Source organism: Ipomoea nil, unplaced genomic scaffold (genome assembly GCF_001879475.1).
Source record: "Ipomoea nil cultivar Tokyo-kokei standard unplaced genomic scaffold, Asagao_1.1 scaffold2610, whole genome shotgun sequence".
Taxonomy (NCBI): Eukaryota; Viridiplantae; Streptophyta; class Magnoliopsida; order Solanales; family Convolvulaceae; genus Ipomoea; species Ipomoea nil.
Window position 1 is genome coordinate 1048806 of NW_017619038.1, and position 19949 is coordinate 1068754.

A 19949-nucleotide genomic window follows, 5' to 3' on the forward strand; every position below is an offset into this window, starting at 1 on the left:
CTGAGTTGTTTATGTAAGCACATTAGCCCCCTCAATTATTCTAAAAGTGGTAATTTTCCCCCCTAATATATTAAATTGACATTCCTACCCTTAAAGTAAACATTTTATTTATTTTTATTCTTCAACAAATTATTGCTTATACGTAGGGATGACCACAGTTCGATTCGAACTGAACCGGACCCTATAACAATCGAATTGAAAGTTTCCGGTTATGATTCAGATCCAAAATCCAATATTTAGATTTCAATTCATTAAAATTACGAATCAAAAAAATTGAATTCTGAACCGTGAACCGGCGGTTCCGGATCCGGTTGGCGATTTTGAATCGTCTTTATTTTAACATTTTATTTTTATTTTAAAATACTCTAAATTCAACAATAAATGTAATTTATTTTTTTTCAGTTCGGAACATGAACCGGCCATTCCGGTTCGCGATTTTAATAAACTCTAAATATCAAGTTTTGATTCTAAATTGTAATTGGAATATTTCAGTTTAGTTGTTATAGTGTCTGTACAGTTTGAACCGAATCGTGGTCATAATTTGTTGGAGAAGAAAAATAAATGAAATATTTATTTTAAGGGTAAATATGTCCATCTAACATTTCAGGGGGAAAAAGAACCACTTGAAAAATTCAGGGGGGAAAAGTGTTATATGTATATAACTAAGGGGGAAGAAGTGTCATTTTCCCTATATTAAAAAGAAAAAGAGAGTAGAAAAAAATGACTATTTATAAAATATCAAAATTATCCTTAACTCAATTTCAATAAAATCACATTAGGACCTAACTGGAAGATGTGCTTTGCAAGTACCAAATGAGATCTCCCAAGTCGCAACAAATATAAATGAGTTGTACATATATTTAACACTTACATGGCGACTTAGAGCATCCACATCAATGGATATTATGGAGATAATGTCAGATGAATTATCTCAGGTGAGGATAATAACAAATGTGGGGTGGAGTTATTGGTGAAGATATTTCTCTTGCAAATTCAAGGAGAATGCAGAAAAAGAAGAAAAAGAAAGAGAAGAAAAAAGAGGCTGCTGTGCGCGTTTCGCGCACAGCAGCCCGCCTACACGGTTTTTTATTTTTTATTTTTGTTTTTTAATTTTTGATTTTAATTGTTTTGTTTGTTTTTTCCTCCCCTTCCCACATTCTCTCTCCTAATCACTCTTATATTATCTCCAATTCTCCCCAACCATTGTGGATGCTCTTAGTAGAATCATGCCTAATGCACTTTTCTTGTGTAAGGTACAGCTACTAATCACATCACTGCATTTAATCGATGGACTCTTAATCTAAAGCTTCATGAAGATGTGTTATAATAATGATAATAAAGGAAAAATACAGACATCAACAAAATTTAGAGCCTGACTATATTCAGGCTACATCAAATCAAATCAATTACTTTGCCTTCCCTTCCCCCCTTTCTTGCTACTTCTTTTGAACTTTTTCCCTTTGCTGGGCTTACTCTTCAAATGAGCTATTCTGTTTGCCTTCTTCTCCCTCTCTTTTCGAATTTGTTCATGGTCTTTAATTTCTGAACGTACATGGGCATTGGGTATTGATCTGTTATTCTTCCTTCCATGTTGGAATTTCACATTGCCACCTTTAACCCCCAAACCACCTACGCAAACAGACAAGGTGAGTATGTATAGTTGCACTTAACTTGGATCAGATTACCATATAGATCTCAATTTCCAGATCATATCTACTAAAAACATGCAAACAAAGCAACAAGTTAACAAACAGCAGAGACTATCAGTCTGTCATAGGGGGGGAGAAAATAGTGGTTTAGACAAAAGCATCCCTTATAATCCCATACAGAATAATAAAGAGACACTGTATAGAAGCATTATCAGCCTCCTAAGGAATGTACAATCTTAAATTTGTTCCATGCTTCCTTCCATTTGTAGTACTAAATAAAATAAAATAAAATAAAATTAAAAAAAAAAAAAAAACAGTGAAAGATGAAGAGTAGTGAGATCAGACTTAGTATGAAGCTAGAAAAAGAAAATTCATGCTTCAGAAATCAGAGGACATAATTTCTCAAAAAAAAAACAAAAAAAAATCAGAGGACATAACAGCAGTACAGATCATGCAGTAGTTTCGTTACGAACCTTTACCAGCTGAACTTGTTGATTCTCCAATACTATCATCCATGTTGGTTCCTTTGAGGGACACTTTCTTGTGTGACTGTTCTTTCCATTTTTTGTATATCCCAGTTTTATTAGCTTTCACCTTTGCACCGCCCTCTGTCTTTATCTGTGCACAATTGACAAAACATGTGAAATAGCAAGGAAAGATGTATACCTGGAATCTCACAAAGATAATGCAAACCAACAAGCAAAAGTTCCCACAAAATGGGTAAGTACAGGATAGTACTAGTACAATAATACCAAATAACAAATCCTGCTTAACTGCATCTCAATTTTCTGGGCCCCATATACTTGGTGATGATTATCCAGTGACACAGAAATTAACAGGTATACAAATTTAAAAAAAATTAATTAATTATTAAAAAAAAAAAGTACCTTCCCACTAGCAGTCACGCGATCCCCATTATTCAGCTTGATGTACTTTTTACTCCTCTGTATAGAGCACATTCAGTTAATTACAAAAAAGACCACAGATTACAGTATGTGCAGATAGTTCAGTAGATTGATTGTATACCTTGTCCCAGTGATACGTAGTTTTTTGTTTATGCAGCCCTTCTTTATCATCAGCTACTAAATCTAGAACAGCAGCATCCAACCTAATCAACACGAAATGTTATCTAAAACTCTAAAAATTAAGATAATACTGTAGCAATTTCTTGTTGCCAAAAATCCCATTCTATCCTAAGGTTAAAATTTCATGCATGTTTTGATAGATTTACCTATTGGATTCAAATCCTTGGTTAGCTTTCACCGAAAGCCCAGCCTCAAAATGCTGAAATGGATGAGTTAGACATTCACATATCAAAATATGTTCAAATAGAATGCAATCGCCAAAAAATGTTTGAACACAGAAACCAGTGATTTGTAAATCTTACCTGATTTGTTGGTACAGCACTTATGAAGTACTCATCATCTTTGAAGCTCTTAGCCTTTCTTTTAGATCCAGAAACTGCCAAATAAAACATGTATTAAAAAATCAAATAAAATCAAGCAAAAAAGAATAAAAAGTAAAAATTTATGCTCAAGTGGCATATTCATGCATTGAAATATTACTCTGCAATGTATTAGTTAAACCTTGCTTCAATGTAAAAGCTAATAAACAATTAATAACAATATAGTACATACTTTGTGTCTAAGGATTTTAAATGTGATAGAAATACATAACATCATAACTGGTTGATACATATTCTTTGAAGCAGGTCTCAATTTCCCCCAGCAAATTATTCTCTCTTATATTTCTAGTTTTTAATAGAGTCAAGGAAACACTTTGATTAAACACACATCAGATATAAGATATGAAGGCTTAAATAAAATAAAAATGCAAATATGCAGTTCATGCTATAAAAATGATGCTCATAGACCAAACTCTCATATTCATTTTTTGGACTACTCCAATCTTCAACTACAAATGTCATTAGGTAGTTCTTCTCTACACTTTTCCAGAAATGAGCATAATTCTATCAAAACTACACAAATTTTAATGGTTAAAATATAGTGCAGATACAAATTCTGATATTAAATTGCAGGTAAAGAAGATTAAGAATGACCAGGGACAAACCTGGTTTCTCCTTGACTTGGGCAGAAATGCATTCTTCAGTATCATCCTAAAATATAGCCAATATTTTAGCAAGCTTAACAAAACTAAAGCACTAAAAAGCCAGCATTTGGAATTTAAAAGCAATGACAACTCAGAAACAGGGGGAAGGACCAAAGAAGTGAGAAAGCCATCAAACAATATCTGAACAAATAGCAGAAGATAAAGCCTCCCCCCTCTCCGGAAAGAAAGAAAAAAATAATAAAAACGAACATATTAATAGCCCTTATATAAGACAAAGAGATGGATTCATTACAGAAAGCTTCACCTTAGACACATGATCGCCACTGTAGCGCTGATGGCGCACTTTATTTATGACCTCCTCATGGATAGCTCTTTTCATCTTCATCACATCAACCCACTGACTGCCCTGCAATTCCACTTCTCCATTATATATACTGGAAAAGAAAAATGCATGTTTTCCTTCCACACAAAATGAGGATACTCTTTTGGAATTGCTTATGATTCCAAATCATTTGTATCACTATCATTGAACAATAACAGTGACTTAAACTACTTAGAAAAGACAAGCTAACATACAAAAATAAATAAATAAATAAATAAATATATATATATATATATATATATATATATATATTTATATTTATATATATTTTGGTTCGTGTGAGGTCAGGCCTTCCCGTGCGGTCAGTGCGGCATACACCATTAGATATGCATAAATACACCATACAGTGTTCAAAAATACACCAGAATGAAATGCCAAAAAATACACCATACATAATGGTGTATTCTCGAACACTGTATGGTGCATTTATGCATACCTAATGGTGTATATCGCACTGACCGCACGGAAAGACCTGACCTCACAGGAACCTGACCCTATATATATATATATATATACACACACATATATGCCTAACAGTTATAGACACATAATGTGAATAGAGAAAACATATATAAACTCAAACAGGAGAATGAGGAGACCACAGAAAACATAAATGGAGAAAACACGTATATGGACAAAAGTTATATAAGTAACAAAATGGTAAGTATCAGTGTATCACTTATTGTAATTAAATGAAGCTATGCACAAAACTTAAATTTGCATATTTAAATCACATTTGTACAAAAAAGTTCAAATCTTTGATTGGAGGAAAGATTAATCCATTCAAAAACTTGATGCCTGATTGCAAACCATGAACATCTCAACAATTCTTAAGGAAGGGTGTTTCACAATTACCAGAAAACACACTTTTCTAGAGGAAATATGGCATATTATCAGAGTTATTTCTTAATTCCAGAAGAAACATATGAAAAGCCATTTTGATAAATAAAAAAGTAGTCAAAAACTTGTGAAGGATTACTGATAAATACACTAGACTACAGTTATCTATTTTTTACACTGTTTCTATTTTCTTTTTTTGGAAAGACCTTACTCTTAGCTTAACCTTATGAAGAAACACTGAATTCTCCAATACAATACAGAAAATGGATTTTCCCACTGTTTCAATACCAGAGACTGCTGTTATATGTACAGAAAGCAGGTAGTAGCAATGTCAAATACATGATTAAATTCCATTATTCAATGTTGCTTCAATTTAGTCTCATAACCTTAGCAAGCCTAACCCTAAGCATAAGCATAATGTTTAATAGTCAATATATGCTCCCCTGCAAAATTGTAAAGTCAAAATCTATTGGAATCTCACTTTAAACCTTGAATAAAGCAAAATAAATAAATAAATAAATAATCCAAATAGATACAGAGAGAAAGAGACCTTGATTAAATGATAGTGAAAAATATTTTAAAAAGTCAGGAAGGAGTTATTCATAAATCATCAATTAGCACTAAAATGGGTGAGAAAAATTACTTGATGTTTTGACTTAGCAGCTTCACCTTCAGCTTCCAGGATGGTTTGTTTCGGTCTTAAAGAAAGTAACAAGTTAATATTAAATAAATGGAATCCACCAAATGCCCAAAGATGTAAAATTAAACTTGTTATTGTGTCACCTGAAGGTTTTCAGACGTTCAGAAAAGGCTAATGCTGTTAACTCATTACCACCCAGAAGATTTTTGAAAAGCAGATGCAACCCTTCACGAGGCAGATCTTTTACTCTTTTGACAGATTCCCTAGAAGGTTTTGCTTTTGTCTTTGAATATATCCGAAATGAATTCTTGCATGGTTTTTGAAGAGAGACCAGCTCAGCAGATGATTCAATAATCTCTCGAACTCTGTCTGAAAGGAGATCTAAAGCCGTTTGGGGAAACCGCCCATAGATGGTGTCTCCATTTGCAGTGGCTTGTTCCATTCTAGACATAACTCCGTCAATATCCTGTAAAACCTCTTCCTCAGTAGGAGCAGCCCTTATTGGTTTTGAGAGAAAGAGGTGAAGATCTAATAAGTAAGGCATGTCTTCAGGAGTGACAAAAGAATAGGCAGTACCAGTACGACCAGCCCTTGCAACTCGTCCAACTCGATGGACAAAGAGTTTAGGTTTGCAAGGGAAATCAAAGTTGATAACATTATCAAGCAATGGGATATCGATTCCCCTGGCTGCGACATCAGTAACAATAAGCAGCATTGTCTTTCTTGCTCTGAACTTTGAAATATGGATGTTACGGGCATCTTGATCCATTTTTCCATAACAAACAGAAGACTCAATGCCTTCATCTCTCAAAAGAATGCTAAGGAACTCCAAGTGATACTGGGTGGCAACAAAAATTAATGTCTGCTCATCAGAACGAATTAGTTCTCTAATCAGGTATAAAATGGCAGCATGTTTCTCTTCCTGTCTTAGAGTGAAAAAGGTTAGCTTCAAGTCAGGACTTATCTTAGTCTCCAAATCAAGGCGTACTAGCTGAGGGTCTCGAAGACCAGCCTTGGCAAACTCCGCAAGGGCACTTGGTAAAGTTGCACTGAAAAGCAAAGTTTGGCGATTCTCACTTAGATGGGTGAGAACTGTGTGCAATTGCTCAGCAAACCCCATGCTAAATAGACAATCTGCTTCATCAAACACTACATATTCCACAGAGCGCAGGGAAAAATCATCTACCTCTGATAAATGATGCATAAGCCGACCAGGAGTTGAAATTATAATATCCGGACTTTGTGCCAATTCTTCAAATTGGCTTTCCATACTATCACCACCAACTAATAAGCTAACACGGAGATCTGCATTGAATTGTAAAAAGCAAGGATTAAAAATCATCATAATTCAAACAAGCTAAGTCTTTGAAAAATAAGGTGAGAATGAAGCCATAATATGTGGTATGATAAGTGTAAAAGATTAAACGAAAAGCGACCACACATATTTTTTAAAATTCGGGGAGAAAAAAAAAAAAAGTCACCTGTGAAGCGACCAAGCTCTTTGGTGAACTTGAGGGTCTGAAGAGCCAAATCTCGGGTGGGAGAGAGTATGAGAGCTCTAGTTCCAGCCTGGGGCACGTGTTGCTGGAGCTTTTCGAGCATGGGGACGAGAAATGCAGCGGTTTTGCCGGAGCCAGTACGAGCCATGGCGACGACGTCGTTGCCGGCAAGGATGAGCGGCATGGTCTTCCGCTGAATTGGGGTGGGGACTCTGTAGCCCTTACGCTTAATTCCTCTGAAGACATTGGGGCTGAGCCCCAGCGATTCGAAACCGCCAGACTTGGATTTCTTCTGCTCCTTCTGCTTCCGCTTAAGCTCTGCTTTCGAGCTCACCAGAATTCCAGTCCCCTTCGCCATTGATCAAAGATATGTGTATATGGTATATTCAGCGAAAAGAAGAAGGGTAAGGGTCCGAGTTCGGACTGCAGGAGAGCCCGGTTTCTATTTTACTGGATTCGGATCTACCACTTCCAATTTTTAAGTTTGGGTTTTTTTTTTTTGGGAGGGAGGGGCAAATTGTACATTTGGACTTCGATTCAAGATAACATTTAAATTAAGGGTCGTTTACTAATAAAAAGTTTTTCCAATTTTTTGAAAAATTAGACAATTGGAGGAGAATAAAAAATAGAAAACATGTTAATTAGCATAGTTTTTTATTTTGAAAATTGAAAATAATTTTCCAGTTTTCTATCTCTTCAAAACTCTTTTCAAAATAAAAACATAATCATCTATAATTTATTTAGTTATATATCACTATAACCACATTACTATGATTACATTCATTATCATCTTCTTTTACTTATCACCATATTCTATCTTTTCTACTTACTTATTTAAACCTAACTTATTTGCTTACAATTTAAAGTTAGACATTACCTACATTATCAAAATTAAGAATTGAACTCTATACAATGTTTTAGATTTTGATTGTGACAGGATAATGGTGCTGGCACCCGACCTGAATCATGAACAACATCTTACCCGATACCATATTTGACCCGGCATCACATGGAAACCCAACGGGCAAAACTCCAACGGGCAGAATTGTAACGGGTGTCACCTTTACTGCCATTAAAGCCACCATTGATGTCACCATTGATGAGAGAGAATTAAAGGCTTAGCTCCCCATTTATGTCTCATGTTGTTACCATTAGCAGCTTTTGTATAAGTAGGGGCTCCCCTCAGCTTGGAGGGACATGTTGACTATTTTGTACTAAAACACTTGGCAATACAACTATTGTCACTCCTTTACACTGCGTTATTCTAATACTATTATTTCCGGTAACATATTTACCGTCATTGGTGCTTTCATTTAGAGCCTGAGTCCCACACTCAAGCAGGCGACGACACACACAACTCATTTCTCTTTCAACAGCAAGCTTGAAAGAATGGTGTCCCACAGCTCCCACGGTTCCCGCAACGTGAACAACGGCAATACCTCAGGTGACCTCCGGGACCAATTCACCAATAATCGCGGAGGGGGACCTTCGAGAACAGCTCAACAACGGGAGGTCCGGGGACCTCCGAGACCAACTCAACAATGGAGGGGCGAACCAAGCCGTGAACCTCCAGGCGACCGCCGATGTCATCCAGCAAGCAGTGACGGCGGCGCTAAATCAGGTGGCGGTGGGACTGCAAGGTCAAGTGCCCCCGCCGCGGCCCCAGGAAATAGGGGTAGAGACCCAAAGAAGTGGACCGGCCAGACGACAACTAGGCCCTTCCCAATCTGCACCAGAACGATTGGGACAGAGGGTGCCCGTGCGGCAAAGATTAGGATCACGGGTCGAGGGGTCCTCTACTAGAGTCCCTTGCCAACACGAAAACAGAGAAGCCGAAAGATCACCCACAGAGGAGGTGGGCGAGTCTCGGGAGCCGACCCCCCGCCGACACGTTGATGAGTCGGTCGTACGTCGACACTTGGAGAAGCGACGCACTGATGAGCGGGTTCCACACCGACACTTGGATGGACGGAACGTCCAGGAACCAGCTCCGCGTTGACACTAAGGTAGACGGCACATCGATGAACTAGCTCCACGCCGACACATGGAGGAGCGGCAGCCGGTCCCGCGCCGGCACCCTGACGAGTCGGCCCCTGGTCGAGAGGCTGCAGAGAAGAATCGAGGAGTTAGCAAGAAGGGTGGAGGCACGGGAGCAGTCGCCGGAACCAGAGGTACGGATTGCAGCACCATTCTCCCCAAGCATCATGGACGTACCTTTGCTGAGGGACTTTAGGTTGCCCGCCATCAAGGAGTACACAGGGGCCACTGACCCACGTGTCCACATGACGGGGTACAAGGCTGCTATGGTAATGATCGGGGCAGGGGACGCCATCATGTGCCGAGCGTTCTTGTCCACCCTGGATGGAGCGGCCCAAGACTGGTTCAACACCATCCCGGATGGGTTGATGCAAAACTTTGGGGAGTTGTCCAAGAGTTTCCTGACATACTTCTCCGGTAGCATACAACGTAAGAAACCCTTCTCTCACCTCTGTGTAGTGAAGCAAGATAGAGGCAAGAGCCTCAAAGACTTCCTGATAAAATGGAAGAAGGAAGTCAATAATGTCTACGACTTCGACTCCAAGGCGGCGATCCCGATATTTATCCATGCCTTAAGATCAGGGTATTTCCACAAGCAGTTGAACGCCCAACACCACCGCTCTTACGAAGATCTGATAAGGACGGCTAGCCGCTATGCCGAAGCAGAGGACGTTGACAGGAAGAAGAAGGACGAAGAGGATGGTAGGAAATGTGGGAAGCCTGGGAAAGCTGGTCCGCCCAGCCAGGCACCACTCTCGAACCACCCGACCGCAGGGAAAGGCCGAAACCATGAACGACCTCACTTGGTCCCCTTGCGTAATTTAACTCCTCTTACCCATCCCGTCAGTGTCATTCTAAGGCAAGCTGAGGAGATGGGAATGGTAGAATTCCCCGAGGAGTGCATGAAGGCCTCCCCAAAGGCAGACCAAACAAAGTACTGCAGGTTTCATAGGCAAGCCGGCCACGATACGGATGAGTGTCACGTTTTGAAGAGACAAATAGAAGAACTCATCCAGCAGGGCTACTTCCGACATTTCGTCAAGCAATCCAAGCAGCAGCAACAGCCGCAACACAATCCACCAAAAAATGTCTGGAGGAATGAAGATGGCACCGAGCCGTCCACCTCGAACGCTAAAAAAAGAGAACACGACCAAATATCTGAGCAGAATGATAGCGAGAAAGAAACCGAGGTGGCGCCCAGACAACAAAAGAAGCACACCATACACTTTATCTATGGTGGACCTGCAAGGGGCGACACGCCCACGAAAAGAAAGAAGTGGAGCCGGCAGCTATACGTGGGAGAAGTGGCGAGTCTTCCCAGAGAAAAGAAACAGAGACATGAGGCCATCACCTTCTCTGATGATGACCTCTTAGAGGGCCCGTTACCCCATCGTGACGCCCTGGTGATTGAGATGGACGTCAACAATGTCATTGTCCGTCGCATCTTAGTCGACACGGGAAGCTTAGTGAATGTGATGTATTACGATGCCTTCACCAAGTTAGGGATACCTAGGAACCAGCTCAAAGAAGTACGTACCCCACTCTCTGGATTTACGGGTGATTCAGTGGAGACGGAGGGGTCAGTGGTCTTACTAGTGGAGATAGGCACGAGCCCTAACATTCGCAAACTTGACGTAGAATTCATCGTGGTAAGACTCACTTGTGCGCACAACATCATATTGGGGAGGCCGGCACTGGAGAACCTCAAGACCATAGTGTCGATGGAACACTTGTGTATGAAGTTCCCTACTCCGAATGGGATAGGAGTCGTTAGAGGAGACCAGCGAGCAGCCCGCAGTTGTTACGTTAAAGCATGCAAAAAGATTGGCAGAAATGATCTACAAGTCCACACCATCTGCAAGGATGATCGATTGAGTATGGAACTCGGAACATTTGATTAAGTATTTTTCTTAATATTCTGGAAGTCATTTGGGACTGGTGTTTGGAAATCGCGGTCCGCCCGCTTTGTAATATGAAATCTTTTGGAATAATATATTGTATTCATGGTCCGCCCATGTTGTTTATTGAAGCATAATCATCATTTACGAAGCGTCTTCGGAAAAATGGTCCGCCCATGTTTTTTATTGAAGCAGGTTCGTTTTCGTCATCCACGGAACGCCTTCGAAAAAAAAGACAAAAAAAAAAAAAAACAGAGGAAAAGCGGGCAATGCCGAGGCACATGCCTCGGCTAGAAAGTGGCCAAGGTGCAAGCCTTGGCCACAGATTGGCCGATGCGCACGCCTTGGCCACAGCGCCTCGGCCAGAAAGTGGCCAAGGAGCACGCCTCGGCCACAGATTGGCCGAGGCGCATGCCTCGGCCACAGTTCGGTCGAGGCGCACGTCTTGGCCGGCCGAAGCCCGTCTCGGCCTTAAAAAAAAAAAACAACAATAGGCCGGAGCTCGCCCCGGCCATGATCGGTCGAGGTGACACCTCGGCCACGATCGGCCGAGGTGCACGCCCCGGCCACGATCGGTCGAGGCGACACCTCGGCCACGATCGGCCGAGGTGCACGCCTCGGCCACGATCGGTCGAGGCGACGCCTCGGCCACGATCGGTCGAGGCGACGCCTCGGCCACGATCGGTCGAGGCGACGCCTCGACCACGATCGGCCAATGCGACGCCTCGGCCACGAGCAGTCGAGGCGACGCCTCGGCCACATCGGTCGAGGTGATGCCTCGGCCACGAACGGTCGAGGCGACGCCTCGGCCGCGATCGGCCGGAGGCACGCACTCGGCCAACCTAGGCCGAAGCCCGTCTCGGCCAGCATAAAAAATAAAATAAAATCATATGTGATTTGTAAAATAAAATCACATACTCAGGATCAACCAGGATTCTGCACGATATCAAGCAAATTCAGTCTTACTCCCTAGTCAACTCAAACACATCCGTAGACTCAGGAGTAGGGGGGACTGGTGACAAGATAATGGTGCTGGCACCCGACCCGGATCATGAACAGCATCTTACCCGACACCACATGGAAACCCAACGGGCAAAACTCCAATGGGCAGAATTGCAACGGGTGTTACCTTTACTGCCATTAAAGCCACCATTGATATCACCATTGATGAGAGAGAATTAAAGGCTTAGCTCCCCATTTATGCCTCATGTTGTTACCGTTAGCAGCTTTTGTATAAGTAGGGGCTCCCCTAAGCTTGGAGGGACACGTTGACTATTTTGTACTAAAACACTTGGCAATACAACTATTGTCACTCCTTTACACTGCGTTATTCTAATACTATTATTTCCGGTAACATATTTACCGTCAGATTGAACTCAATAGATTCTCAGTTCGAATATTTTTAGTTATGTTATAGGTAATACAAGTTCGGTCCGGATATCGAATATTGAAATTTCACATATATTAGAATTCAAAATAAATGAATATATCTGAAAAAAATAAGATTTTAATTATTAGTTCAAAACAATATTAATATTATCTAAACTAAATTTTAGGTGAACTTAGTAGGTTGTTGGTTCGGATATATTTTTTAGTTTTTATGTAAAAAAAAAAACAAAAAAAAATTTACATATATTAGACTTAAAAGTTAAAATAAAAATGAAAATATTCTATTTAAACCAAACATATGTAAAAATATATTTAATATAAGATATAAAAATCACTTGAAATTAAACTTGTGTTAATTTTATAACGTTAATCTAAAAAAAAAATGAATAATAGTAAACAAGATTTCCAAATAGAAAACAGAGAATGAAATCTGAAAAATAATTAGAAAACAGAAAACAGATAACAGTTTTTTTAGTAAACGGGCCATAAATGTCTACAATTTGAATATAATTGTTAAAACTAGTCAATTCGACATAGGCAAATTTTACTGTGGACCATGGTCCATAAAGTAAATATCATTCTAATTACACTTTAGTTTCATTTGGCAATATTGTTCTATTTTTCAGTTTCATTTTCCACATTCACTAGTTTCATTATAACAATATCAAAGTATCATTTAAATTATACTACAGTTTCATTTGACAATATACATTTTTTTTTGAAGAGACAATATACATTATTATATGAGTTATATTTTGTTGTTTCATTTTCCACACACTAGTTTAATTATAATAATGTTAAAGTATTGTTTTAATTACACTCCACGTTCATTTGACAATATATGTTATTTTATAGTTCCGAATTTTAGTTTCATTTGCCACACACTAGTTTCATTTTAACAACATTAAAGTATCATTTTAATTATACTACAGTTTCATTTGACAATATGTTGTTGAATGAGTTCTGTTTTTTAGTTTCATTTTAAACACACACTAGTTTCATTTTACCAACACTAAAATATCATTTTAATTATACTACAGTTACATTTGAAAATCATGGTACACATAGCACTATGAACCATGATCCACTGTATAACAACCGCTCGACATATATGCAATTCTTATACCATAGATCAAGGTACACAGTGCACTGTGGATTGTGAACCCTGATGTATGTGTATGCGTCTTATATTATGAGTTTTATGTCTTGTGTTATGAAATTTTGTATCTTAAAAGTTTAATTTTTGTATTTGAAACAAATTATTAGTTATGTCTTATGTTATGCTTTTTTTTTTTTTTTTTTTTTTTTTTTTTTTTTTTGTGAAAATTAGTGTCTATGAACACAAATTATAAACGTACATCATATTTGAAAAATAAGTAAATATATAGCATGTGAATGTGTTTTGTGGTGTGATTTTTTGTATATTGTGTTATGAAATTCAGTGCTTTAAGAATATGAATTTTGTATCTCGTTGTTTTGATCCAGATTCCATAAAGCTATGTGAACCTTGTGTAAATAATAAAGTCAAATGTAGGAGCTAAGGTTTTTTGGAGGAGCAATTGCTTGGGCAAAGATTTGAGTAAAGGGAATTGCTTGGACAAAGGTTTCTCCTGCAGGGAATTACTTGTGTTGAGCATATATATCTACAAATCTAATAAGAGCCAATAATTTAAACCAAAAGTAGTATTTATTTAGACTATTGTTTTTAGACTAAGTATTTAGACTATCGTTATTACAAAGTTGCAAACATTTATTTTAGTGACAATTATAATCATTTTCTCTTATATTATATTACATTTATATACTTTGAATTACCGATTTAAATAAACAAATTCAACATTCAATTACCTATGTATGAACATGTCCTATATAATATTGAATTTATATACTTTGAAATAATTATTGAACATTATCTCATCCGCACAATGCGCGTAAAAAAAAACTAGTAATAATAATAATATATAAACATAAATGTACAACCCAACTATCAGCTTAGGCTTTTAGTTGAGATGAAGCACATGCTTCAATTTGGTATCAGAGCTATGTCAAAGGTAATGAGTTTGAATCTTCGCGTCACCCGATAAAAGAGACTATGGTCCACATGTTGCTTGGAGCCCATAAAAAAGTAATCGTGCCGCAAACGTGAGGGGGCGTGTTGAGCATATAATATATATAAACATAGGGAAAAGCTTGGGCTAAGGTTTTGAGCAAGGAAAATTACTTGCAAGAGAAGAATTGCATTAAATGTTTTGCAATTCTCTAGGCATTGGGTTTGCTATAAATAGGCAACTCCTTTCATTGTAAATTATCCCATTTGTAAAATCACATTAGCATAGCAAAGTCCAGAGAAAAAAAAAATAGAGAGTTATATTTGTGACAACGCTTGTTTTCTCCATGCGTTTGTTGGTGTCAAAGAATTTGGGATGGATCCCGAGTTTTATCGTTCTCTAGGGATGGCAAATTGGAAGAGTCAAATGTATTGAATTGAAAGAAATCTATTCCCAATCATGTACCCCGTCACGAATATGTACATGATTAAATTGAATGGTCGCATGTAGAAGATTCAAACACTTAATGATCCCTCATGATTGGTGGAGGGCAAAAGGGTAAAGTTTAGCTAGAAAGTGGCATCAGACAAAGGTGTTGGTGGCTTGTAATCCACCAAGCTTCGTGAACCAAGGGCTAGAATAGATATTTAAAATAGTTTGGGGTTGAAATGGAATTTCCCAATGTTAGTAATATTAGTTATAATGTATGATTTATATTCCAGTGGTTGTAGTTTCCTTTTGACTTAGCTTAGCTATTGTTTAGGAGTCTTAATAGGTTAGCTATTCCTATAGGACTCTAGAGTTGTAACAGTTCTGTTGATCAGATTATTCCTATCGTAAAACTCTCATCTGGTATCAGTGCCCAGCAAGACCAGGCGATCCTATTGCTTCGGCCGCAACACCGCGAGGGAGGTCTGGGAGTCCGTCACCACGTCGCTGGGATCGTCCACCCGTGCTCGGTGCCTCAACCTGCTGGGGAAGTTCCAGAATTTCCGGCAAGGTGGCAGCTCGCCGGTGGAATACCTAGACCGCGAAGAGCTAATCGTAGAGTCCCTCTCCCTCGCCGGCCGGCCTCTCTCATCTAAAGAGCAGATCCTCTACGTCCTACGAGGACTTCGCCCGGAGTACCGTGCCCTTGCCGCCGCCCTCACCGCGACCGACGCACCGGTGACCCTGCTACAACTCGCCGACCTCCTTCAAGCCCAGGAGTTTATTCACTCAGATGACCTCCCGGCGCTTGACGATACATCTTCGACCCAACCCACCGCTTTATTTGCCGGACGAGGACAGCGGCATGGCGACCAAAATTCCGGCGGAAGACACCCTGGACAAGGTTGCGGCGGCGGCCGGCGTGGACGTGGCAAAAACGGTGGCCAGAACCGCGGTCGCGGAGGTGCACCCCGGTGCCAGATATGTCGCTCCCACGGACACATCGTCCTCAACTGCTACAAGCAGTATGCCGATTCCCCACAGGCCAATGCCACTGTGGCCGGCGATCCTCCTCTGTCGGCGGACATGGATACGTGGTATCCGGATACCGGGGCGACATCCTACGCAACTCTGGACGCTCAGATGCTAGATCACTCTGAAGTCTATACTGGCGGTGACGTCCTTTGTGTCGGCAGCGGGGCAGGTTTTGATGTTTCTAGTATAGGCCATGTAACCATTCGTTCCGTTCTTAAACCATTAAATCTGTCACGTATATTACATGTTCCTAAATTGTCACTACCTCTCTTATCTGTCCACAAATTTTCTGCTGATAACAATGTCTTTTTTGAATTTAACAAAGATGTTTTTTTTTGTGAAGCATTGCATCACCAAAGCGGTTCAGCTTAAGGGTCCCACTTCGGGCGGTCTATATAAATTGTTGATCCCGAAGGCACATTTCGCATACATAAGTGCCCGGGCGTCGTCACGAGTGTGGCATCAGCGGTTGGGACACCCTCACGGTCAAACCCTCCGACACGCTCTCAAAACTTGTCCGGTCCTCCCTAATAAAACAAGTTCGTCCGAAGTATGTACCGCTTGTCAGCTCGGTAGGTCATGCCGTTTTCCATTAGATAGGGTTTCTACTAGTAGTGACAATGTATTAGATCTTCTGTATACGGATATTTGGGGCCCGTCTCCCATTATTTCTCCCGGTACTTTGTCTTATTTGTAGACGATCACTCTCGTTATTGCTGGTTTTATCCTATGAGTTTAAAATCAAATATATATATAAATTTTGACTTGTTTAGGGTGATGGTAGAACGATGGTTTTCGCGTTCTATCAAAGCCATTCAGTCTGACTTAGGGGGTGAGTACCGACGCCTCCATAAAGTTTTTGAATCTCTCGGTATTTCCCACAGGCAATTGTGTGTGTATACGCACGAACAAAATGGCCGAGTAGAACGCCGCAACCGACACATTGTCGAGACCGGTTTAGCACTACTCGCTGAAAGTTCAGTCCCCCTAAAATATTGGGACTATGCCTTTGAAACAGCCACACAATTAGTCAATTGTCTACCGTCAGCTACACTACAGTTTGAAAGTCCCCGCTACCGTTTACATAAAACTCGTCCCACATACACATTCTTTCGGGTCTTTGGGTGCCTTTGCTTTCCATATCTAAGGCCATATAATTGGCACAAGATAGAGTTTTGCTTGTCCCCGTGTGTGTTCCTAGGTTACCCTGTCTCTTTTAGGGGATACCGTTGCATGGACCTTACTACTGGAAAGATCTTTATCTGCCGCCATGTCCGGTTTGATGAAACAGTCTTTCTGTTTTCTAAATAGTCTTCTATGTAGGACCAATCGTAGAGTATGAACCAAACACCGTCATGGGGTGTAGGGCCTGTAGTGGTTCACAATCAAACCACCTAGACGACTGAGGAGCTCCCGCTCGCTCAGGACCCACCGCCCTTAGCCTTGGAGGAGGCCGGGTCATTACCACAGCCTATCCAGGTTCAACCGTAGCAATAGGGCCACGTGATGCGCACTCGCCGCAAAACGAGGGGCATGGGTGAACAGTTCTTTGCACTCAATGCGACTGCTGACCCAACCTGCTACTCTCAAGCAGTAGGGCATCAACAATGGCGTGATGCCATGGACCAAGAGTTCAACGCCCTACTTCACAACATCACGTGGCATCTAATTCCCGCTGAACCCCATATGAACATCATCGGTTGCAAGTGGGTTTATCGCACCAAGCGCAAAGCTGATGACTCAAGTAGTAGGGCATCAACAATGGCGTGATGCCATGGACCAAGAGTTTAACGCCCTACTTCACAACATCACGTGGCAGCTAATTCCTACTAAACCCCATATGAACATCATCGGTTGCAAGTGGGTTTATCGCACCAAGCGCAAAGCTGATGGATCAGTTGAGTGCTATAAAGCACGATTGGTTGCCAAAGGGTTCAACCAAGTGGCTGGTGAAGACTTTTTGACACATTCAGCCCTATAGTCAAACCGACTACAATGCGCATCTTATTTTCTCTTGCAGTGTCAAACAATTGGACCCTCAGACAACTGGACGTCCACAACGCCTTCCTGAATGGCCACCTGTCTGAAACTGTCTATATGAAGCAGCCGCCCGGCTATGAAGATCCAGCCCATCCAGGGTATGTCTGTCACCTCCAGAGATCCTTATACGGTCTCAAGCAGGCTCCCCGGGCTTGGTTCAAGCGTCTGCATGAGTATCTCATAACTGCAGGGTTCTTGCCTCCAAAACTGATGTGTCACTTTTTCACTACACCGCCGGGACGTCACGGGTTTTCTTACTAGTTTATGTCGACGACATCATCATGATGGGCAAAGACTCATCCCTAATTAATACCTTGCTACAACGGCTCTCCACGACCTTCAAAATCAGGGATCTTGGCACTCCGAGTTTCTTCCTAGGCATTGAAATTGTCAAGGTCGGCACTGGGATCCTGCTATCACAACGTCGCTACATGAAAGATATACTGGCTCTGGCTGGTATGACCGACTGCAAACCTCTAGCAACACCAGTTGCCGTCACTCAACCAGTTACACCCTCGGCTCAGCCTTTTGACAACCCGACTCAGTATCGACGAATTGTGGGTGCTTTACAATACTTGACTATCACCCGGCCGGATCTGTCCTATGCAGTGAGTCGGTTGTGTCAGTTCATGCACACCCCAACGGAGGATCACTGGGCTCTCCTCAAGCGGGTTCTACGTTATGTTAAAGGTACGCAAGACCATGGTTTGCGCCTGTCTGCTTCATCCTCTTCTGACATTCATGTTTTTTCCGACTCCGATTGGGCAGGTTGTCCGGTAGACAGGAAATCCCCTACAAGTGGGTACGCAGTGTTTCTGGGAACCAATCTAATATCCTGGCTCTCCTGCAAGCAGCGCACGATGGCTCGCTCATCGACTGAAGCAGAGTACAAGGGCCTAGCCGATGTAGCAGCCGAGGTCACATGGGTAATCTCACTTCTTCGTGAGCTCGGCCTTCACTCTGGTAATCCGGCAACTTTGCGGTGTGACAACCTGGGAGCTACTTATCTAGCTTCTAATCCGGTCATCCACGCCCGAACGAAGCATGTTTAGATTGATTTTCACTTCGTCCGAGACAAGGCTACGTCTGGGGAATTTATTATGAACTTCGTCTCCATGAAGGATCAGTTGGCAGACATATTTACAAAGCCGCTACCTGCGCCACGTTTTCAAGCTATCCGTGACAAGCTCAACGTTGATTCTCACCAACCTTGTGCTTGAGGGGGTGTGTTAGTAATATTAGTTATAATGTATGATTTATATTCCAGTGGTTGTAGTTTCCTTTTGACTTAGCTTAGCTATTGTTTAGTAGTCTTAATATGTTAGCTATTCCTATAGGACTCTAGAGTTGTAACAGTTCTGTTGATCAGATTATTCATATCATAAACTCTCATCCCCAAAAATGTTTTCTAGATAAACACTTAATTTAGGCTTCTCAGTTTTCTCCTGGTTTCACTCAGATAGGTTTCTCAGTTCAAAACTTGTTACGCGAAGTACTCGAAAATTTTGGATTTTGGAATTAAAACTTTTCGGTGTTGAATTTATTTAAAAATTCACCTAAAATAATTTATTCAAACACCGTTCTTGTCGCAAAAATTTTGTAGGAGTGAAAATTGGCTAATTTGAATTTTTTTAAAACGGGATTTATAAAATTAAAATTTGGGTTGTCACAAAAAACTTGGGCTAAGGTTTGAGAAAGGGGAAAAACTTAGGCAAAGGTTTCTCCTAAAGGGAAAAGCTTGAGCTAAGGTTTGAGAAAGGGGAAAATTTCGGGCAAAGGTTTCTCCTAAAGGGAAAAGCTTGGGCTAAGATTTTGAGCAAGAAAAATTACTTGCAGGAGAAGAATTGCATTTAATGTTGCATTAAATGTTTTGCAATTCTCTAGGCATTGGGTTTGTTATAAATAGGCAACTTCTTTCATTGTAAATTATCCCATCTATAAAATCTCATTAGCATAGCAAATTCGAGAGAGGAAAAATAGGGAGTAATATTTG

At 40.6% G+C, this 19949-nt stretch overlaps 3 protein-coding genes across 6 annotated transcripts; 2 read left to right on the forward strand and 1 right to left on the reverse strand.

Annotated features, from left to right (window-relative positions):
* Positions 1 to 1295: 1295 nt before the first annotated feature.
* LOC109154252 (putative DEAD-box ATP-dependent RNA helicase 29) lies at positions 1296 to 7515 on the reverse strand. 4 transcript variants are annotated; one of them, XM_019302085.1, is made up of 11 exons: positions 7063 to 7511; positions 5725 to 6886; positions 5585 to 5639; positions 4024 to 4125; positions 3720 to 3765; positions 3037 to 3110; positions 2881 to 2933; positions 2676 to 2757; positions 2537 to 2593; positions 2123 to 2267; positions 1296 to 1629 (listed from the first exon to the last, which is right to left on the reverse strand). In XM_019302085.1, exons 1-11 carry the CDS (start codon positions 7436 to 7438, stop codon positions 1403 to 1405), a joined length of 2379 nt encoding a protein of 792 aa, XP_019157630.1. In that variant the 5' UTR covers positions 7439 to 7511; the 3' UTR covers positions 1296 to 1402. The 4 variants fall into 4 exon arrangements, 3 of the variants coding, with proteins under 3 accessions (XP_019157630.1, XP_019157632.1, XP_019157631.1); XR_002049670.1 differs by lacking the exons at positions 1296 to 1629; positions 2123 to 2267; positions 2537 to 2593 and having other exon boundaries at positions 2702 to 2757; positions 3720 to 3899; positions 7063 to 7515; XM_019302087.1 differs by lacking the exons at positions 1296 to 1629; positions 2123 to 2267; positions 2537 to 2593; ... (1 more) ...; positions 2881 to 2933; positions 3037 to 3110 and adding an exon at positions 3140 to 3215 and having other exon boundaries at positions 3720 to 3899; positions 7063 to 7515.
* Positions 7516 to 14988: 7473 nt separating this feature from the next.
* LOC109154164 lies at positions 14989 to 16288 on the forward strand. The gene is made up of 2 exons (XM_019302024.1): positions 14989 to 15010; positions 15312 to 16288. The coding sequence occupies exons 1-2, from the start codon at positions 14989 to 14991 to the stop codon at positions 16286 to 16288; spliced, it is 999 nt and encodes a 332-aa protein (XP_019157569.1).
* A 1402-nt stretch (positions 16289 to 17690) lies between these two features.
* LOC109154165 (uncharacterized mitochondrial protein AtMg00810-like) lies at positions 17691 to 19008 on the forward strand. Its single transcript, XM_019302025.1, has 3 exons — positions 17691 to 17865; positions 17937 to 18054; positions 18147 to 19008. Exons 1-3 carry the CDS (start codon positions 17691 to 17693, stop codon positions 19006 to 19008), a joined length of 1155 nt encoding a protein of 384 aa, XP_019157570.1.
* Positions 19009 to 19949: the final 941 nt, after the last annotated feature.